General features: G+C 33.7%; 1 protein-coding gene across 8 annotated transcripts in view; it reads right to left on the reverse strand.

The window, feature by feature from the left end:
- Positions 1–19,330, reverse strand: part of LOC148950218 (uncharacterized) — a 146,015-nt gene that overhangs the window by 44,322 nt on the left and 82,363 nt on the right. For all 8 annotated transcript variants that reach the window (XM_089092241.1, XM_089092243.1, XM_089092239.1 and 5 more), the window contains exons 3-8: positions 13,981–14,073; positions 7,578–7,757; positions 5,454–5,660; positions 4,415–4,517; positions 1,378–1,489; positions 155–344 (exon numbers count right to left, since the gene is read on the reverse strand). In XM_089092241.1, the coding sequence (XP_088948367.1) occupies positions 155–344; positions 1,378–1,489; positions 4,415–4,517; positions 5,454–5,660; positions 7,578–7,757; positions 13,981–14,073 (885 nt within the window). The remainder of the gene's footprint in view (positions 1–154; positions 345–1,377; positions 1,490–4,414; positions 4,518–5,453; positions 5,661–7,577; positions 7,758–13,980; positions 14,074–19,330) is intronic.

The following is a 19,330-nucleotide window of genomic DNA, read 5'->3' on the forward strand; positions in this document are numbered from 1 at the left end:
CAATTTATAATCTATGTTAGTGCTGTCTTCCGAGCCAATTTGTTCATTCATTACTATTAATGTTAATTCAAGCTATTCCTGCATGTCGTTTAGGTTATTCAGACCTCGATCGGACCAAATATATGAACAACAAAGAGAAAATAAATAGACAAACTTCAACAGTAAGCGATCCAGAGACTGGGTCATTTTCATAAGGTCTTGCTTGCAGCTGAATGATCTGCATTTGTGAGGGATGCATCAGAAGCTCTTCAATCCCGACAATACCAAGTCCAAGGAATTCTGGGAAATTCTTTGACCTTTCTTCAACTTCAAATAATATCTCTGCAGTAGTCGGTCTCAGGTCACTAAAATCGAAAATTCTAATTGGCAGGATAATATTTGTCATTTGTTTTAGCCTTCTTACTTTCCCTCATTTTTGGACGAAACTTTAAATCACTTGGCGCTTTTTTTTACTCAATGTTGCAGTACACAAAAAAAGACAAACAATAAAATGAGGAAAGCAAAAAAGACAAAACCAAGTATAGATAATTTTCAGTCAGTAAAAAAACAAAAAAAAAACAATAAAACAAAGCATATATTTAGGCAAAGACCTCCGCTAAGCCGTTTTGAATCTTCAAAATCATATATACATGTAATTGAAAAGAAATAAAAAATAGCCTTTGGAGGTAACCTTAACGGAAGCGGAAAAGTTTCTCTTCATTTTTTTTTTTTTTTTCTCTCCTTTTCTTTTTTGCGTCAGTTTTGTTTTAAAACCTAAGTAACGAAGGCTTTAGTAGAACCAGTGGCGGATTTAGGGGGCAAGGGCCCCCCCCCTAACATAGTCTAAAGTAGTGTAATTTACTTAATTAACGCAAGTTTGCATTAATTAAACTTGCTCCTAACGCAAGTTTATCGGATCAACCTATTTTGCGCCTCCCCCTAAAGAAAATCCTGGATCCACTCCTGAGTAGAATTAAACTTTTTTTTCTTTTTTTAAGTAGCCCTAATGAAGAAAAAACCCTTAGGAATTATTTCACCATTGATAGTAATACTCGAAATCAGAAATTTTTTTTACAAAAGTTGTTTTTGAAATATGCAACGATAATATAAGGCGTAATACAGCTATATTGAAGTTACTTTTGTGTATGTATTAAGCTGTTACTATGAGCTCCGATCTCCGTTTACTAGAGTTTTAATTGTGTTGTAACTTTTGTATTTGTGTAATATTTATAGAGATCTAACCTATCTATACCTTCTTACTTGATATATGAGTTGTGCATTCGTGTGTACGTTTTAGAAGAAGTAAACACATGATAATTGGATTTTTTGTAAATATTATACTTATTCAGTACTCTATAATTAGTTAATCTGTAATGTTCGATATGAACACAAACTTACAATAGAAATTGTTCATCCCATGTGGGATTGACTCCGTCTTCTTTGATGGCTGTCTGATGGCGCTGTGGTGGGTCATCCATTTCCACAACGCAAGAAACTTTGTGCGATGGGTCTAAAAAACAGGAATTCTAAGGATTATTCCTAAATAGATAAAAAAAATAGCAAGGAAAGCAATGGAAAAAACATACAAAACAGGAAATAATTTAGGCAAAACTCAGGAACTACTTTTGACAAAAATAACAGTTTTTGGATTGGGCTTAGTAAAGGGATATATCGCCAGGTTTTTTTTCTGGCAGCGAACATATGGTGGTACAAACTCCGGGAGAGGGTTCATTCGTTCACAACTTAAACGTTTAAGTGTCCTAATCAAGTAATAAAACTGATCACCAGGCAACCTGATGCTACATATTCCACTTAACCTTCTCTCAATCCCAGCATAAGGTCAATATTTGAAGTAGTAAATTTAATCAGAATCATTTGAAATTCTAAGAGAAGTTATATAATCTTACCACATGTCAGTATAATGGGTGTTGTAGTAGGGGCAAGGGTCCTCAATTATGCAAATATTCTATATAAAACAGAAGCTTCACAGATACGTTTTAACCAAAACGTGGATATGTTAGACCTTGTTGAAATCTGTGTGATTGCACAGTACAAACTGAAGTCCTCGAAGCCAATTTTTGCTTCAGCCTCCCATGCTCATCATCGCAAATAAATATATATATATATATATATATATATATATATATATATATATATATATATATATATATATATATATATATATATATATATTATATATATATATATATATATATATATATATATATATATATATATATATATATATATATATATATATATATATATATATATATATATATATATATATATATATATATATATATATATATATATATATATATATATATATATATATATTTATATATATATATATATATATATATATATATATATATATATATATATATATATATATATATATATATATATATATATATATTTTTATATATATATATATATATATATATATATATATATATATATATATATTGTACCTCTTTTGACTCATGAATTGAACCTCTTCTGAATTTTTAGAAAATTATCCTTAATGATTGAATGCTAATCATTAAAAATCATGTAATCGAAGCGTGACTGTATAAAATCAAAACACAGTAATAGAACGTTTCATAAATGGTGTTGATTTTCACAACCAATGCTATTTAACACTTCTGAGCTTTCTGATTACAAAAGTCAGGCTGATATTGCAGTACGCACGTTCAAAATAAATATGATGAATTCATATTTCATAAGTGGTTGTAATGTCACACCTTGATGGAATCCAGGTCATGTAACGATTTCCTGCATAATTGCAGGGCCTTAAGTAGGGTCCTTGGGACTATACGCCTTCCAACAAACCTCCCCCCAGCCCAAATTTAACAAATATAAAGATCATGTGTCCCTTTTAACTCATGGTCATTCAGGGGGTATTTAGGGAGTGTCCCTGAGTGATTACATGTATGGTCGTTAAGATTATAGTATTTCTGTCCAACTAAGTATATATTTCACACATGTTGTTAAATTTCCGTCACAAGATAAGATTTATTCTTCATTATATACACATAGAATACAAGGCCGTTCCAGGGGGGGGGGGGTTACCCGGTTTAAACCCCCCCCCCCCCCGAAATTTTTGTTCTGTAAAACAAAGGCTCAATGTTCTGTAAAGAAGGGGGAAGACAAATGAGTTACTTACTCAGAGATGAAAAACAAAATAAAATTTAAAATGATCACTTGCTCATATACGAAGGAGAAGAAAAGAAAATATAGATAAAATAAAAACTATAGAAAAAATAGAATAAATACACTAAATTAATTAATTAGATTCAATAGACCCGAAAAAACTATAGGCTGTAATATAAGAAAATAAAAACATAAATAAAAATAACTTCTACGAAGCCAAAGAAGTTTAAATTTTTTTAAACGAACCGAATGAGTGGCACCCTCGAGCTGATTCAGGCAACTTATTCCCAACAATATGACACGCCATTGGAGGATTAAAATCTGACCTTAATCAAAGTTTATATTTAATGAATTCTGAACCAGTTGGTTACACATCTGAGGATGCTAGTGCAATTTTCAACTTAGGAACCAAAACGCATTAGGTACATATTTCACAAATAGTTTTTGTTTTCACAAAAGCCGATAATTAAGGATTTTTGGGCTATTTGGCTACAGATCAGGGACTTGTGTTAACCTTGTCGAAACCCAAGTCATACAACGAATCTCAATCTATCTGATGGGAGGGTCCAAAGTCTGGCCATGAACCCATAACACTTATAACACCTCCCCCCCTTTTCCCCACCCAAATTAGTATGTATGGATTCCGTCTCTTTTGGCTTGTAATCATTGAGCGATTATTTAAGAAACGGTGTCAAATGATTAAATATTACTCATTGAAACTCGAGAAGTGAAGTTTTTTAAATGCTAATGAAATAAAACAAAATATGATGAAAATACAATGCTTTAGTAACACAAATTTATGAAAACTACCACAAAGAATTATGGAAGGGAGGCCGCCCAGAGCGCGTAACCTAAAATAACCTAGCCAAAATACCAACTAAATATTTAGTTTAGAAAAAGCTATAATGTGGCTTCTCAACGAGCAGAAGATTACTGTCTGGTATAGACAGCGTGAAAAAAGGGTATTCGCAATACAAGTTTTCGAGTGTGTTTTATATTTTAGACAATTACCTTGATTTTTACTGATCGAAAACAAGATAATTAAAAGTTTGCGTAAAAAGTGAGGATGGGAGCTAGGGGATGACAGCCCCCATTTTATGTAGGCTGATATATTTTTGTCTAAGTTTGAACATTGCTCTTTACTTTCATCTGAAAAACTTGTGGTACTAAAAGTTAATTAACAAAAAAAAAACGTAATATTAAATCTGTATTTTCAATACCTAAATTTAAATAATCGAGGAAAAGCCATTAAATCTAGAAAAAACATCATACTTACTTTTTCTTCCAGTTCCTAAAGCGGTGGCCTTAATGATTTTAACAAGAAGTTTCTTCCCTGGGGCGGCAGAAATTAAGGGATCTTTCTTCGTTGCATTTAGCATCTGAAAAATATAAGAGAAATTAGGAAAAGAAGATGACGAGCTTTTTATCTAGGCCACAAATTCACTCTCCAATCCCAGCATACTTCAAACTATCCAACTAAATTACTTTCGTCAAGAAAAAGAGGTTAAATATAATCTAGAGCTTTTCGTAGATGAATTTGAAACAAACTAGAGATCTACTGCTACTACTGCTACAACTAAAAACTAACTGCGGCCCAGAACTGTCTAATGCCGACACATCTGTGCATGCTACTTCTCCAGGCTAATCTGTTTAAAGCTTCACTCTTTACCCCCTCCTGTGAAGTTCCAATTTCCTTTAGATTTGTCCTTATGACCTCTTCACGCCCAATTCGGGGACAAGCTGCTTTTTGTCTGACCCCAGATGAATTTTGAAAAGATACTTTATCTTTGGCAATCTGTCATCCTTCATTCGCGAAATGTGTCCTAGCCACCTCAACCTTTTTTTTTATTACAGCCCTAGAAAGTAGGATAGAACAACATTTTTTTGCGTGAGATACAGTCAGTCCAACGGTTACCTAAAAACTATCCTTAGAATGTTCCTCTGGAAAATATTTAACAAATCTTTCTTTTGCTGAATAAGCGCCCACGTCAACAAAGAGATTTCATTCCCATTAAATTAATTCCCTCGGCGTGCAAGATATATGCCGAATAGGTGGGAGTATCTAGAATGCTTCCTTATATGAGTAAAGAACAAATTACCTTAACGATAACAGCGTAATTTTTTTTGGAGAGTCTACATTGACAAAAGAGTTTGCGACCTCGATTTTGAAATTCACTCTTTCTGTACGACTCGCAGCTAATATAATTGCTGGTCACCTTCAAGTAAGTTATATTTTACTCGTTATCTACATTTCAATTCGATTTTTAAAATTTCGTCTCATGAATGTAATGTTAATTTGTCTTGTTATAACTCACCATACTGTCATAATGCACAGGTAAAATCGGTTCATTTGGCAACAAAGGACGAACGAAATCTGGGAATTCGTCATAGTCCATCATCGTCAAATTGAGCGTTGATCGTCTCACAGCTGCAGTTAGCGTTTCCAGAACAATGTCCTGTACCTGTAGTTCATCCTTTGGCAATGTTTCCCGGGCAGTGGCCAAAACCAACTTTGGCGTGATCTGAAAAAGTGTAAATAATTTGTACTTTCTCTTAGCTAGAACAAGAAACTAGAGTTTCAACATTACACAAAGAAAATAAATATTTCAACTCCTATGTTTAAAGTGGTGTTACGCAGCTCGCATTTGTAAATAAAAGTATGTGTCTTTTTCTTTTATATATATATATATATATATATATATATATATATATATATATATATATATATATATATATATATATATATATATATACACACATACATATATATATATATATATATATATATATATATATATATATATATATATATATATATATATATATATATATATATATATATATATATATATATATATATATATATATATATATATATATATATATATATATATATATATTAAATATATATATATACCATATATATTTGATTCATTACGTGTTTCTGGAATTATTTTTTTTCAATATCCTAATTTAAAGCTTATGCTCTTGTGCAATTTCTGACAGGTTTGGTTGTTTATTATTTCCATGGGACTTATGAAATTGTTAAATCTTTTATCTTTTCCAGACAACTTCTTTGTTTTTGAAATTCTTTTCCACTATAAATCATCCAGATATCTTGAACAGCTTTGGGAAAATGCAAGTTGAGAGGTAAAACAGCGACCAGCTTACTTTTAGCCAGCATCTAGATTTATCTTTCTCTACCAGGTAACACTTGTATTGGTTTCAGTTTCAGTAGCTATGCACGCGGACGCTAAATAAGTAAAATTGAAAAACTCTGATGCTGTAACTATAATTGGAGCCACTTAAATTTTTTGATATGTCCAGAGGCTTCGTAGATACATGTCATTTTGTAGTCGTTTGCCATGATCGACTCGATTTGAAATTTACTGACGCATTGGGAAAGGTGTTCACCTTCTCCCTTTGCACATAAGTGGCCCCATTAACAGGGGCACAACTGTCAAGGTAGTGATTATTACATTGGGACAGAGTTTTGACAGGGTAATCGAATGGTACTACTCTTTCGATATATTGCTTTTTTCAAATGAGGCCATAGAACAGAATATCACATATATTCTGCATTTTGTGAACAGCTTTAAATTTAAAAAAGGAAGCTTCAGGGCATAAGATTAGAGAGGTAATTTTAATTCGGGGGCAAAAGCTCCCTAAAAACTGGACTCTACAAAGGCCTAATTTTTTTCCAATCCACTTGAAACTTATAACCTTAAATCCTATGGGGCATGGGAACCCAGATGCAGAAGAACAAAAAGAAAATTTGGTTCTCCTCAAAAAGGGGACCAAATAGTAAAAATAAGTAAAATTAATCTTATCGAACTAAAAAATATGTTGTTGTAGTTTTGAGTCCTCTGGCCGTTATAGCGACATAGATAATAAAGGCAAATTTTTCACAAGCAAAGCAGCTGTATCTGCCAGAATTTTATTTGACACCCAACTGCAAAACTCGGCGTTCTGAATAGCCTTATGCCCGTGCTACATTATAGTCACACTTGTCAATTAAATCAAAATTACGCACGACTACATCGCCAATTAAGTTCGCCGTTCGTAATTTCTATATTTGAGCATTGTTCAACTTTCAAGCATAAATTTCTTGACTGACCAATCAGAGTCAACGTTAAGGCTTACTTTTTGAAATTAGAAAAGGCGGAAACATAGCAACTTTTCTATCTGGGAGAGGAATTTGACAAAAGTTAATAAAACTTAGCATTAGTAGAGAACAGTTAGACACAAATTACTATTGGAGCAAACTCTTCAAAATAATTTTTTACAATTTAAATTTTTTGCTTTTTAAATACAAGTGTGACGCTAAAATCAAGAAAATTGCCGTGTCCTTCATGATATTTGGCTTTATTTATCGATAGATGTGACTATTATGTGGCACAGGCATTAGCTGTTCTTAAAAAATTTATACCAATTCTTACCTCTGGCCAACCGTCAAATTTTGCGGTACATTTGGTGTCTGCTGTGGTGAATGCTACGTTAAGTCTAGCTCGAAGGGGCTCAATCCTCACTCGGAAATCTTGCAGCACTGATCTGTCTTTCTGTGCTAGTCGAGTCCGCACACAAATTATAAAATTTGCCACCACATCACATGTCACAGTCTGCAAAAACAGCAATAAGAAGTATTTTACCTTCCAAATTCTTTGTACAGAAAAAGAAAGATAGAGAGACCGAAAGGGGATAGAGGGAGGGAAGGAGATATATAAAGAGAATGGGACATAAGCAAGGAGAGGGCCTTGGAACACCTCCACTGCCAAAATTTTTAATTTTCTCGAGTATCTAGAAACTTCTTATTAAAATAAAAAATAAAATTATTCTTTATAATTTCGAACTCACCCTCCAGATGAAAATCCTGCATATGTGCCTGGAGAAAGATACAGAAATAGAGAAAGAGAGGGGAAGAAGGAAGAGAGAGAGAGGAAGAAAAAGAGAGAGATAAAGAAATAATGCAGAGGGGAGTCAGAAACCGAGGGAAGGGATGGTGTACGTTTTTTTTTAATCAGTACATTTCTGCTTTAGCAGGCGATGAACATGTCTCTTCCTTCTATTAAATCAAAAACAAGTTTTTTTTCAACTGAAAGTAAGTAACAACATAAAAACTTAAATTGGACAAAAATTATTCTAGGAGATACCCCTTCCTTAGTCCTCACTCTTTAGTCTAAAGTCTTAAAGTTCTTTAAAAAGGCTTTTCATTCAAATTCAACAGTCCTTGCGTTTGAGCAGTCTTTCTTAAAGAATTCTGACAGTCAAACTTTAGAATAAAGAGAGAGTGTTAAGAAAGGGATAGCCCCCCTCATATGTGAAATAATTTCTTTTCGTTTTAATGTTGCTCCTTACTTTCAGTTGAAAAAACTCGTTTTCTATTTAGTTTCTGACTCTTTTTCAAATCATGCCAGGAAATTCCACTCTCCCCGTGTAAAATTTTCTTCTTGGAAGATTCCCCCATAAACTCTCCTTCCCAAGAAAAATTCTCCTAGTTGATAATCTTTCCACAGGAAATTTACCCTCCCCCCCCACCCCCAAAAAAACAACAACAAACAAACAAATTCTGCATATTTCCTAATAAAAAATAATATATCGGTCTTGTCACCCCCAAAGGCATAGTTATTGGACCTTTCAACTATGCTGAATCAAATGGCTATCTTATAATTTTGATCGAATGCCTTCTTGGGAAAAAGAGGGGTGGAAGGGGGGTAGTTACTTTCGAATCTGTTTGGTCACTTAAAAAGACCATTAGAACCTTTAATTTCCGTTAGAATGAGCCCTCTCCCTATCTTCTAAGATAATTGGTTCGATGCAATCACCCCTGGGAAAGGCAAGAAAAAACAACAACAAACAAACCAAAAAGTAAAATAAACATGTATCCGTGATCATTTTTTTGCCGAAAAATACTAATTTTACATTTTTGTTGATAGGAGTTTGAAACCTCTACTGTAGGCTTCTCTGATGCGGTGAAGCTGATGGTGTGATTCTCATTAAGATCGCTTTACTTTTGGGGGTATATCCTCTCTTTTTCACAGATCAGGCAAACTTTTTCAGACTCACAGCTTTTCATGAGTAACATTAAACTTAATGAATCCCATATATTTGGAATCAGCATAAAAAGTCAATTTTTTTTATGTATTAATTGTAGAAACTTTTTTGAAGTTTTGTTCACTATTGGACCGAGTCACTCCTTACAGTTCGTTACCACGAACTGTTTGATGTTGTCATGAAGAGGATACAAACAAATTCATTTTTCAAGAATTTAATACAAACGAATGAACACTGACATAAACATCAGCCGTTTGCGATATATGTTTTATTCAACAAAAAAAGCAAATGATGACAATGACATGCCAGATTTAACCTAAAATATGGATAAGGGCGTCCTGTATATGAAACCTATCTTAACTATTCCCACAGTGTTAGTCATTCCTATTGATTTTCAAAACTGTTACACTTCTTTGCTAGGCTTCATCTAGCTTCAATTCAGAGAATATTTTTCATTTCATGGCTTGGATTAGGCTGTAAAAAGCTACAGCTTAACCAGTAAAAAATTCATAAAGTTTGTCGCAAAGCAACAGTAAAGTAAAGACCGACTGTCGCTCATATTAGTTTAAAGTTAAATAGCTCATGTTTGTAAAAGTTTGGGCAAAGGACATTTTCTAGTTTTTGTTCAATTGTTGATTTTAAATTTTGTAACCAAAAACAGCATTCACGAAGAAAATATAATACTTATCATAAACATGGGCTTAACGGTCACAAAAATTCATTAAATTCAATTTACTTTGGATAAAATTGAAAATATTTGTCAAAAACAGAAGTGCTCCAGTGCTTAGCTCGCTGTCACCTAGCAAATAAAGAAGTCATCCTTATCCTTATCATCACTGGCTACGTAATTGATGTTATATCTTTCTATCGCGAGTTCCAAAGTTGACAAGTAAATCCTAAAAACTTTAATATTTGCACCCACTCCCTGGCGTTCTTGTAACTCAATTCTAGCTTTGAAATGATGAAACTGCTGACAATCATGACTGATTTTAACATACTTAAAATGAGACATGTCTAGCCTTTAGGCGGGGACAGGTCAGAGCATTTTTCATTTAGGAGAGAGGCGAAATTGGAAAGCAATGTTCTTCCGAGACTGTTTCCATTCTGTCAGGGGTGGGGTGGGGGGGGGGGCTACTTCGAAAGGACTTCATGGTATTCACCCAATGGGTATGGTAACGTTGAGCTAGAATAGGCCCAATTTTGTTCCCATATTTCCTCCGTTTTTCACCAAAAAAACTGAATTTCTAAGTGGGGTTAAAGTGAGGAACTAATTTACAGTTTTTTTTTATTTAAGCTAGGCAGACTTTAGTGAATACTGAGGAGCACATAAGAACTCTTGTTAACCTCACCATAAGACTTTACAGGTGTTTACAGGTGTTACTAGTGTTTTCGCGAAAATAACCGCAATGTTTGATGTGGGCCTACACATAAATCTATTTTATGTTTGAAACAGTTCATGGTAAGGGGTAAGTAAAGAGCGACACATACTAAAAATAATCTAAACTCCCAAAAACAGATGTTTGGAAACAATATTTATGTAATAAAAATGCCAATTTTGCGATGATCGTGAAAATATATTAAATCTAAAGATACAGATTAAAAGTCATCAGTATATAAAAATTTGTATAATTTTGGTAACAGATGTAAATGGCACCACCAAATTCTGGACACCAGGAATCTCCTTACAGAGTTTCAAACTCCTAAATGAAAATTCAAGATTTCATATTTCTTGAGTCACGGGTACGTAGCCTATTTATTTCTATTTTTTGTCTTGTTTCTCATCAGGGGGTGATCATACCAAATCAGTGGTAAAAGAATATCGAGAGAGGTTTTGTTCATACGGAAATCGCAAGTTATAGCTCTTTTTATAAACACAAATAATTGGAGGGTACTTAGGCTTCCTCCAACGCACTTTTTAGCCATTATTTCATTATTCACACATTATTTCAAGTTCAATATTTTAATCAGGAAAGTCGATACGTTGTAGTAATGTCGCTGAAGATAGAATAAACTTTAGATTTCAGAGACTTTCAAATCAACAAATTATGCAAATATCCCATTCTAGGACTAGGTCCAAAGGCAAATTGATAAACTTGAGGAGAAACGACAGCATAGTTCCTTGTGAGCAGAGGTAGTTGTGCATGACAAACAGACTCTTTGCTCGTCTCATCCCTATATCGCCCAAAAACCACGATCAGAAGGGATGCTCAACTCAAAGTCGCTATCGATTATCGTAGAATATAGGAAGAGGGATCCTTCGAATGTAAATTACGAGTTCTACTCGGATCGGAAGGGAATAGAATATCATAACACTCCTTCGTTGCTTTTCCGGCCTGACAAAAATTATGTAGATTGAAATTCAAATAGTTATTCCAGGGAAAAGGAATGAAATAGCAAAGCTATGATTCTGGGAACAAACTTCCTAAAATGATCTCATATGATGTTAAAAACGAAAAGAAACCAAATTAGAGAACACATTTGTTTTAACTGAAACCAAAAAGTTACATTAAATTAAAAACTAACAGAAATTAGTCTATAACTGAGGAGCGCTGATTTAGTACAAGGGCTTATTTAGTTTGTCACCATTCTAAGACAATAGAATGTTTTATTTATTTGGTAAATAAATTCAATAAATAAAAAACCTGTATTCACCAGCTGGATATATTTTTTTTCACTTTTAACGCTTCCAGTTTAGCGTTAGTTAAACTCTTAGGCAAAGAGTGGGATTTAAGGAGCAGTAGCCTCCCAATTTACGTTATAATTCCTGTTCATTTTAATTCTTAATGTCACTTTTATTTTCGTTTAAATATTTTTTTTTTCTTTTTTCAGTGAACCACTAACTCTTCTATTTGATTTAACGCAGTAGTTGAAGGGCTGGTAATCATTATTCTCATTACTGAATAAATTCTGCTTGTTTATATTTTCACTGAACCCCTAACTTCAACCAAAAATGTCCTTTTCTGCCTTATAACAAAACAAAATTGGTAGCCAAGCTGTTAGAATACGCTGTCTCAGCTGTGTTTTACAGTTTTCACAATTTTACACTGTTACCAAGAGATGCTCAAATATATACTCGGAGTCCTGTTCAAGTGACTTTATTATTTAGTACAGAGGGGAAGAAGTGGAATACGAGCGAAATTATTATTATTATTTGTTTATTTTTTTTATGTTGTGGAATAAGGTTTAAAAATACTGAGCCGTCTCACAAACACTTACGATGCTGTCCGTAAAAGAGGATATTCTCAACAGACAAATAAACTGTGAGTTGATCCTTATTAATCGAAGAAATAAAAATAAATATGTTTTTAGCTTAAAATTAATTGAAAATAATTTTCTTTAATTGACCTTTTACCATTAGAATCGGTGGTTTCGAACTCAAAGTTCTATAATGACAGTTTTATTATGAAACACACCAGCAGGCAATAATCCGTTGAAATAATCTTTTTACATATGAGAATTGTGTATTAACACAGAACATATATTAAATCCAGATGGCAGCAAATTATATTATGCAAAAAAACAAAAAACCACAGTTACATAGAGGAGACGAGGACCTAGAAAATTGAAATAATACCAGCTTCAAATTTTCAATAATGAATGGCATCAAACAATTATTCAGATTTCCAACAAGTGGCTAATGATGTTCATATATAAATCTGAAATATTATTAGTGTCTTATTTATCAATTCCCATTGTTGAAAACAACCATATATGTATATGTGAATTCATGGATTTGAAAATACAAGCGACCTAATTTTTTAATCTCCAAATAAATCGCATTGACTCTTAAAATACTTCGTTGGAGAATTAAAAAAAATTAAACATAGATCCTTTAGGCTGTATCCTAGCTAACAACTGAGGGCACTAGAGAACACTCATGGCCTGTGATTGCACGATTGAATTAGTTTTCCAGGCAATCGCAAATGGACAATCAAACCCAAACTTGCGGCTTCATGTAAATAGACATGAAAATAATGATAAACAAGCTTACATGAAATGTTTGAGACAAATATAAAGATTACTATTTACTCAACTGGCTTGATATTGGATTTATTTGGAAGCCAGACACGACTCCTTCTTTAACTATCAAACAGGGTAAGACCAAATAATACCCCTCAACCTCCTTTCACAAGAAAATATAGATCTAAGAATCCGAAGTAAATAGTTGAGTAAATTAGAAATTCAGTAATTCCTTATAGCTATAAAGCAAAGAGAGAAATGAATTCATTATGAAGTTGTGTCAGATATATTATCAAAAACAAACATTCAGTTCTTGCAGTACTAATTAAAGATGTATAAACAAAGAAAGAATTGTTTCTCAGTATGTGCCAAATCCTCTATGCCTAATTTTGCAACCACCGAATCGAAATCTTAAAATCTGCAACCACAAAGAAATCCTCTGTACATTGAACTGAAAAAGCACGCATTTAAAATTGTTTTAATCTAAGTATATTTTAAAATTACCAAAATATGCAAAACATGTAGATTAACAAATTCCGTTTACGAAAATAAACAAACATAGATACACCGATATATAATAACGTCAAGCTGATGCTTAGGGCATTCGAGGTGTTACTAAAACGAATACTTGCATTTTGTTGCATACAGCAACATTTGTTTATCTTGCATTGAAAGTTGGTTTATCGAAGAAATAGTACTTTTGTTAATCCTATGGGAAAGACAAAAAAGTTTAACCTATTTAAGTAACTGTTTATTTTCATATTTTATCTGAGCTAAAGCTACGGCCTAATAAAACAAAAATCCAAGGACCAATATCCAATAAAAACTAACCACGTTATCAGCTGGAGAGCACTCCACAAAAATATTTTGCAAAACTGGCGTTTCGGGAAATACTACTTGTGTCACTTCTACCAAGACTCCAGTCTGAAAAAGAAAAGTAAAAAGGTTGAAATTTGTGTATTAACTAATTGTCTTAACACCTAACCAAAGTGTGACAATACCACTTAAATAATCATCTTCACTTAAGATATTGCTTTTTTTCCCTATTAGTTTGTCTGGTATAAAGTAGTATGAGGTGGGGTTCAAACTCTAAACAATTTTTTTATGTCGCTAATCTCAAGCATTTCCTAGGGGACCTTGGGACTAATCTCGGGGTGTTAGTCGGGCCGTGTTCGGTATCCAGTATTATTTTATAAGTCCAAATTAATTTGTAAAACAATTATTTAATATTTGATGGTCAAAATGTTTTACGTTCTTGGTAACAACCTATAGTTATAGGAAGTGACTGAAGCAATGACAGTCAGGAGCTGTTAATAAAATCTCTTGTTCTCATAAATCTGGCATTAGAAAGGCACTATCGTAAACTATGGACCACATAATTGGGACTGGCTCCTATATATCAAAGGTCAGCACTAAGTAATAAACTGGCAGAGCTGGGTTTGAACATTTGGCCATAGACGATAGACCTTGAGCAAAGAATTTATTATATACAGAGTGCTTATAGTGTTATATTGAAAAACTCAATATAATTTAATGATATATTCATAAGCAGCCCTCTTTCTGATTTTTCTTTTCTTTTTATTGTGCCGTTTCATCCAGTTGTTTAATCTAGTCCGAAAGCGGTCACAGAATAAACTGAATGTCCTAGAAGTTGCCAATGAAATTGGATCGAGAGTTCAGACTGTAAAGATTTGCAAAACCGACCTTCTAAATACTTCTTCAAAAAAAGGGAAACATTTAAAATAGCACGATACAATGAAATAAGTATCTCGCAAATTCAAAGCTTTTAAGTACGCCTACGTAAAGTCAGAAACTCTTTCATGGGTTTAGAGTCATTCACTGGGGATGTTCATATGAAGACCAGTCAGGCAACTTCAGAGTGTGTAACCAACTCATTCGTGGTATTATACGGTAATTAATTAAAAAAAACAAAGTTTTTCCGAGGGAAGTAAAGAGTAAAGTTGAAAACTAAAACGAACAAAAATAATTACTTCGCAATCTATATAACATATATCAATAAAACTAGTGCAAATAGATCAACTGGTGATATTTCCCTATGTTCGTAGGATTACACAAAAATAGCGCTTTACTGAAAACACAAAACAATATAGGAGTTTTGGTACGGTAAAAGTAAACCTTTAAGGATACTTTTAACACTATAAAAGTAAAGCATTTTTAGATTGTAGCTTTATTTATTTTTTTCGTTTGATTTGGCGTCACTTCTAAACAATGAACTCAGTTCAATGATTGACTGTCATTTTCGATCTGAAAAAGACATTTCATGATTATTTTGTAGACAAGTTCAAAGTGAAGGAATCTTATTAGTATTAAGACTACAGACTCGCTTTAAAATATGTATCACAACTTGAAATTCTCCGTTTTATTTAAAAATTAATAACTGGATCTCCAGAGTCCATGTTATGGTTGAGAGGTTCTTCATTTCGAGTAATTAATTAAAAAAAACTTTTTCCACAATATAAGTTTTTCAAAGAAAAGTAAAGAACTACATTAAACAAAAAATGAGCAAAAATAAAAGCAAATAATCTACCAAGCGGGAAACTACCGCAAATCAGCATCGATAAATAAATGGAACCTGAAACGAACAGAAATTACAATAAATAACCGAGTCAAACTCAAAACGAGCAAAAATTAACTTAAGTTGGGCTCAAAACCCCTCTGCCTTCCCAAGATCAGAACATAATTTTCACTCTACTGAAAAAAATATAAATGTTCTTATATAAATAAGAACATAAATCAAATAATATTAACATTTTGATTACTAAATATCAGTATATGTATATTAAACTGACAATGCAAATTCATTTATATTTTTTCAGTAAAGTGCAAATTATGTTCTGGCCTTGGGAAGGCAAAGAGGTTTTGCCTTACATCCAATCAAAATTTTGATTGGATGTGTTTGGGGAAATGGTGAGCGTGGAAGGGCCGTTAGTTGCCTTCCAATCACTTTAGACTATTAAAAAGGGCACTAGTCATTTCACTTTCTAATCGAATGAGCCATTTTTGAAGTTTCTACGACAACGCGTTCTATAAAAACTGTATATGCCCCCAGGACATAACTAACAACCCTTGTCCTGAGGGCTGTGAGAGGGTTTTCATCCTCAAAGACCTAATTTACAGAACTTAAACCTACGTTGAATAAAATGGTAATCTCAAAATTACGAGTAGATTTGTTTAGAGAAATGGTGAGCGTGAGAGGGGGGTCAGTTGCCCTTCTATCACTTTTAACTATTGAAAAGGGCACTAGTCCTTTGAATTTCCCATCGAATGAGCTTTTTTTGAAGTTTCTACGACAGCGCTTTCAATAAAAACTTTATATGCCCCAGGGCATAACTTACAACCATTGCCCTGAAGGCTGTGGGGGAGTGTCCTCATCAAAAACATAATTTCTACGACAATACCTTCTATAAAAACCTTATATGCCCCCAGGGCATAACTTACAACCCTTGCCCTGATGGCTGTGGGGGAGTGTCCTCCTCAAAAACATAATTTCTATCTGGAAATCAACTACGCTGAACAAAATGGCTATCTAAAAATTTTGATTAGATGTGTTTTGGGAAAAAGTGGGCGCGAGATGGGGGTTAGTTGTCCTCAAATCACTTTCGACTATTAAAAAGGGCACTAGCTCTTTGCGTTTCCAATCGAATAAGCCCTTTTTCAAGTTTCTACAACAAATATCTCTATAAAAGCTTATATGCATCCAGGTTATAGCTTATAGCTCTTATCATACAAACGGTGGGGGGAGTGTCCAGCTAAAAAGACTAATTTCCAGAAATATGAACTACGAAGAGCAAAATGACTATCTCGAAATTTTGATTGGATGTGTTTGGGAAATAGTGGACGTGGAAGGGGTGTTAGTTGCCTTCCAATCAATTTCGGCTATTAAAAAGAGCACTAGCCATTTCAATTCCAATCGAATGAGCCCTTTTTAAAGTTTCTACGACAACGTGTTCTACAAAAATCTTATATGCCCCCAGGGCATAACTTACAACCCTTGCCCTTGGGGCTGCAAGGGGGTTGTCATCCTCAAGACCTAATTTCCAGAGTTCAAAACTACGTTGGATAAAATGGCTGTCTCAAAATTTTGATTGGATGTGTTTGGGGAAAAGGTGAGCGTGAGAGGGGGGGGGAATTATTTGCCCTCCAATCGCTTTCGAGTATTGAAAAAGGCACTAGCCTTTTGAATTTCCAATCGAATGAGCCTTTTTTGAAGTTTATACGACAACACCTTCTATAAAACTTTATATGCCCCCAGGGCATAACTTACAACCATTGCCCTGAAGGCTGTGGGGGAGGGCTCCTCAAAAACATAGTTTCTATCTGGAAATCAACTACGCTGAACAAAATGGGTATCTCAAAATTTTGATTGGATGTGTTTCGGGAAATGGTGCGCGTTGAAGGGGTGTTAGTTGCCTTCCAATCACTTTCCACTATTGAAAGGGGCACAAGCCACTCCAATTTCCAATTGAATGAGCCCTTTTCAAAGTTTCTACGACAACTTCTTCGATACGACGTGCCCTGTTCTAAAGGGAAAAAATAATAAATAATACATTGTGCCAACATCACCCTTATATGCCTCCAGGACATAACTTAAAACCCCTGCCCTGAGGGTGTGGGGGAGGGTCCTCCTCAAAAACATATTTTCTATCTGGAAATCAACTATGCTGAACAAAATGGTTATCTCAAAATTTTGATTGGATATGTTCGGGGGAATGATGGGCGTGGGGGGGGGGAAGGGCTAGGTGCCCTCCAATTACTTTCGACTATTAAAAAGGGCACTATCCATTCCAATTTCCAATCGAATGAGCCCTTTTCGAAGTTTCTACGACAACTCCTTTGATACGAAGTGCCCGGTTATGAAAAAAAAACAAAAAAAACACAATACATTGTGCCAATATCGTACTTTACTTAGGCAGCGCTATTGCGCTGCCTATGATACTAGGTGAGACCAAGATGTTACTCGATAAATCAATCCATTATTTCTTATGCTGCTTAATGACTGTAAAATTATTATTTTTATGCCTAAGCTTTCAAGATAATTTTAATTGTATACAGAAAGTTACTGATATCACAGCTCCTGTAAGACAACGAAAAGCGTTATAGATTAGTTTGTTGATGTGAAGCTACGTGTTTACTTTTGACTTCTAAGTCAATATTCTTGATTGTTATACTTGGCTTTTCTGTTTTCAGTAAAGCGCTAGTTTTCTGTAATCCTACAAACATAGGGAAATATCTCCAGTTGATTTGTTTGCACTAGTTTTATTGATATATGTTAGATAGGCTGTGAAGTAATAATTTTTGTTAGTTTTAAGTTTCAGCTTCGCTCTTTACTTCCCTGGGATAAACTTTGTTTGTTTTTTTAGTTAATCTCTGCTCGTTTTTGATTAAAACTTAGTTTAGAAACAACACTGCCATCATCTTTCTTTTTTTACGGAATAACTTCTGTTCTTTTTAAGCTATAATGTTGCTCCTTAGTTTCAGTTCAAAGCTTTTTTTTTTTTTTATTTAGTTTTTAATCACTCCAATCTAGGGAAAAATAGTGTCGTTTCCTTTTGTATTTTTTTTAAGGAATAAATAGACCTTTAATTCTCTGTTTTAAAAAATTTAATTTAGTAGCACCTAAGAAAGTAGCTCTAGGCGACTAGCTTCTACAAAAAAGGTTAACTAAGCGGACATGTTTGCACATCGGCCTGCTTGTGGGAAATTTTGCAAGCTCAATATAAATGTGTCTTTAGGCTTAGGGAGTTATTTGACCTGTCCCTAAATAGAAAAGCCATTCATTACTTACAAATGAATCGAAATTCCAAAAAGGATCATTTCTTGTATAGGTACGATAAATGGTATTATAAACTAAGTTTGTTTTCATTTCAAAAATTTTGGGAAGAATTACCTGAATTCTCCTACAGAACTGTTTTCATTTGTTTTCTTCCTCTTCGGATGAACAATCTTGCGTATGGAGAGAATATTACAGCGGAATTGTCAAGTAAATAATTTGAATAAGCAAGTATAACAATAAGTAATCCTTCTTTCAATATACAGCTTTGAGTGGTTCCAGAACGACATGCCTACACTTCTCCAACCACTAAGTGACAAGGGGTTGGGTCAGGAGCGTAATTTCCTATGGGACAGAGAGAACAACTGCCTCTCCCAGACCACAGTTTTT

Source organism: Artemia sp. Qi Xiang Cuo, chromosome 7, assembly GCF_049724085.1.
Source record: "Artemia sp. Qi Xiang Cuo chromosome 7, ASM4972408v1, whole genome shotgun sequence".
Lineage (NCBI taxonomy): Eukaryota > Metazoa > Arthropoda > Branchiopoda > Anostraca > Artemiidae > Artemia > Artemia sp. Qi Xiang Cuo.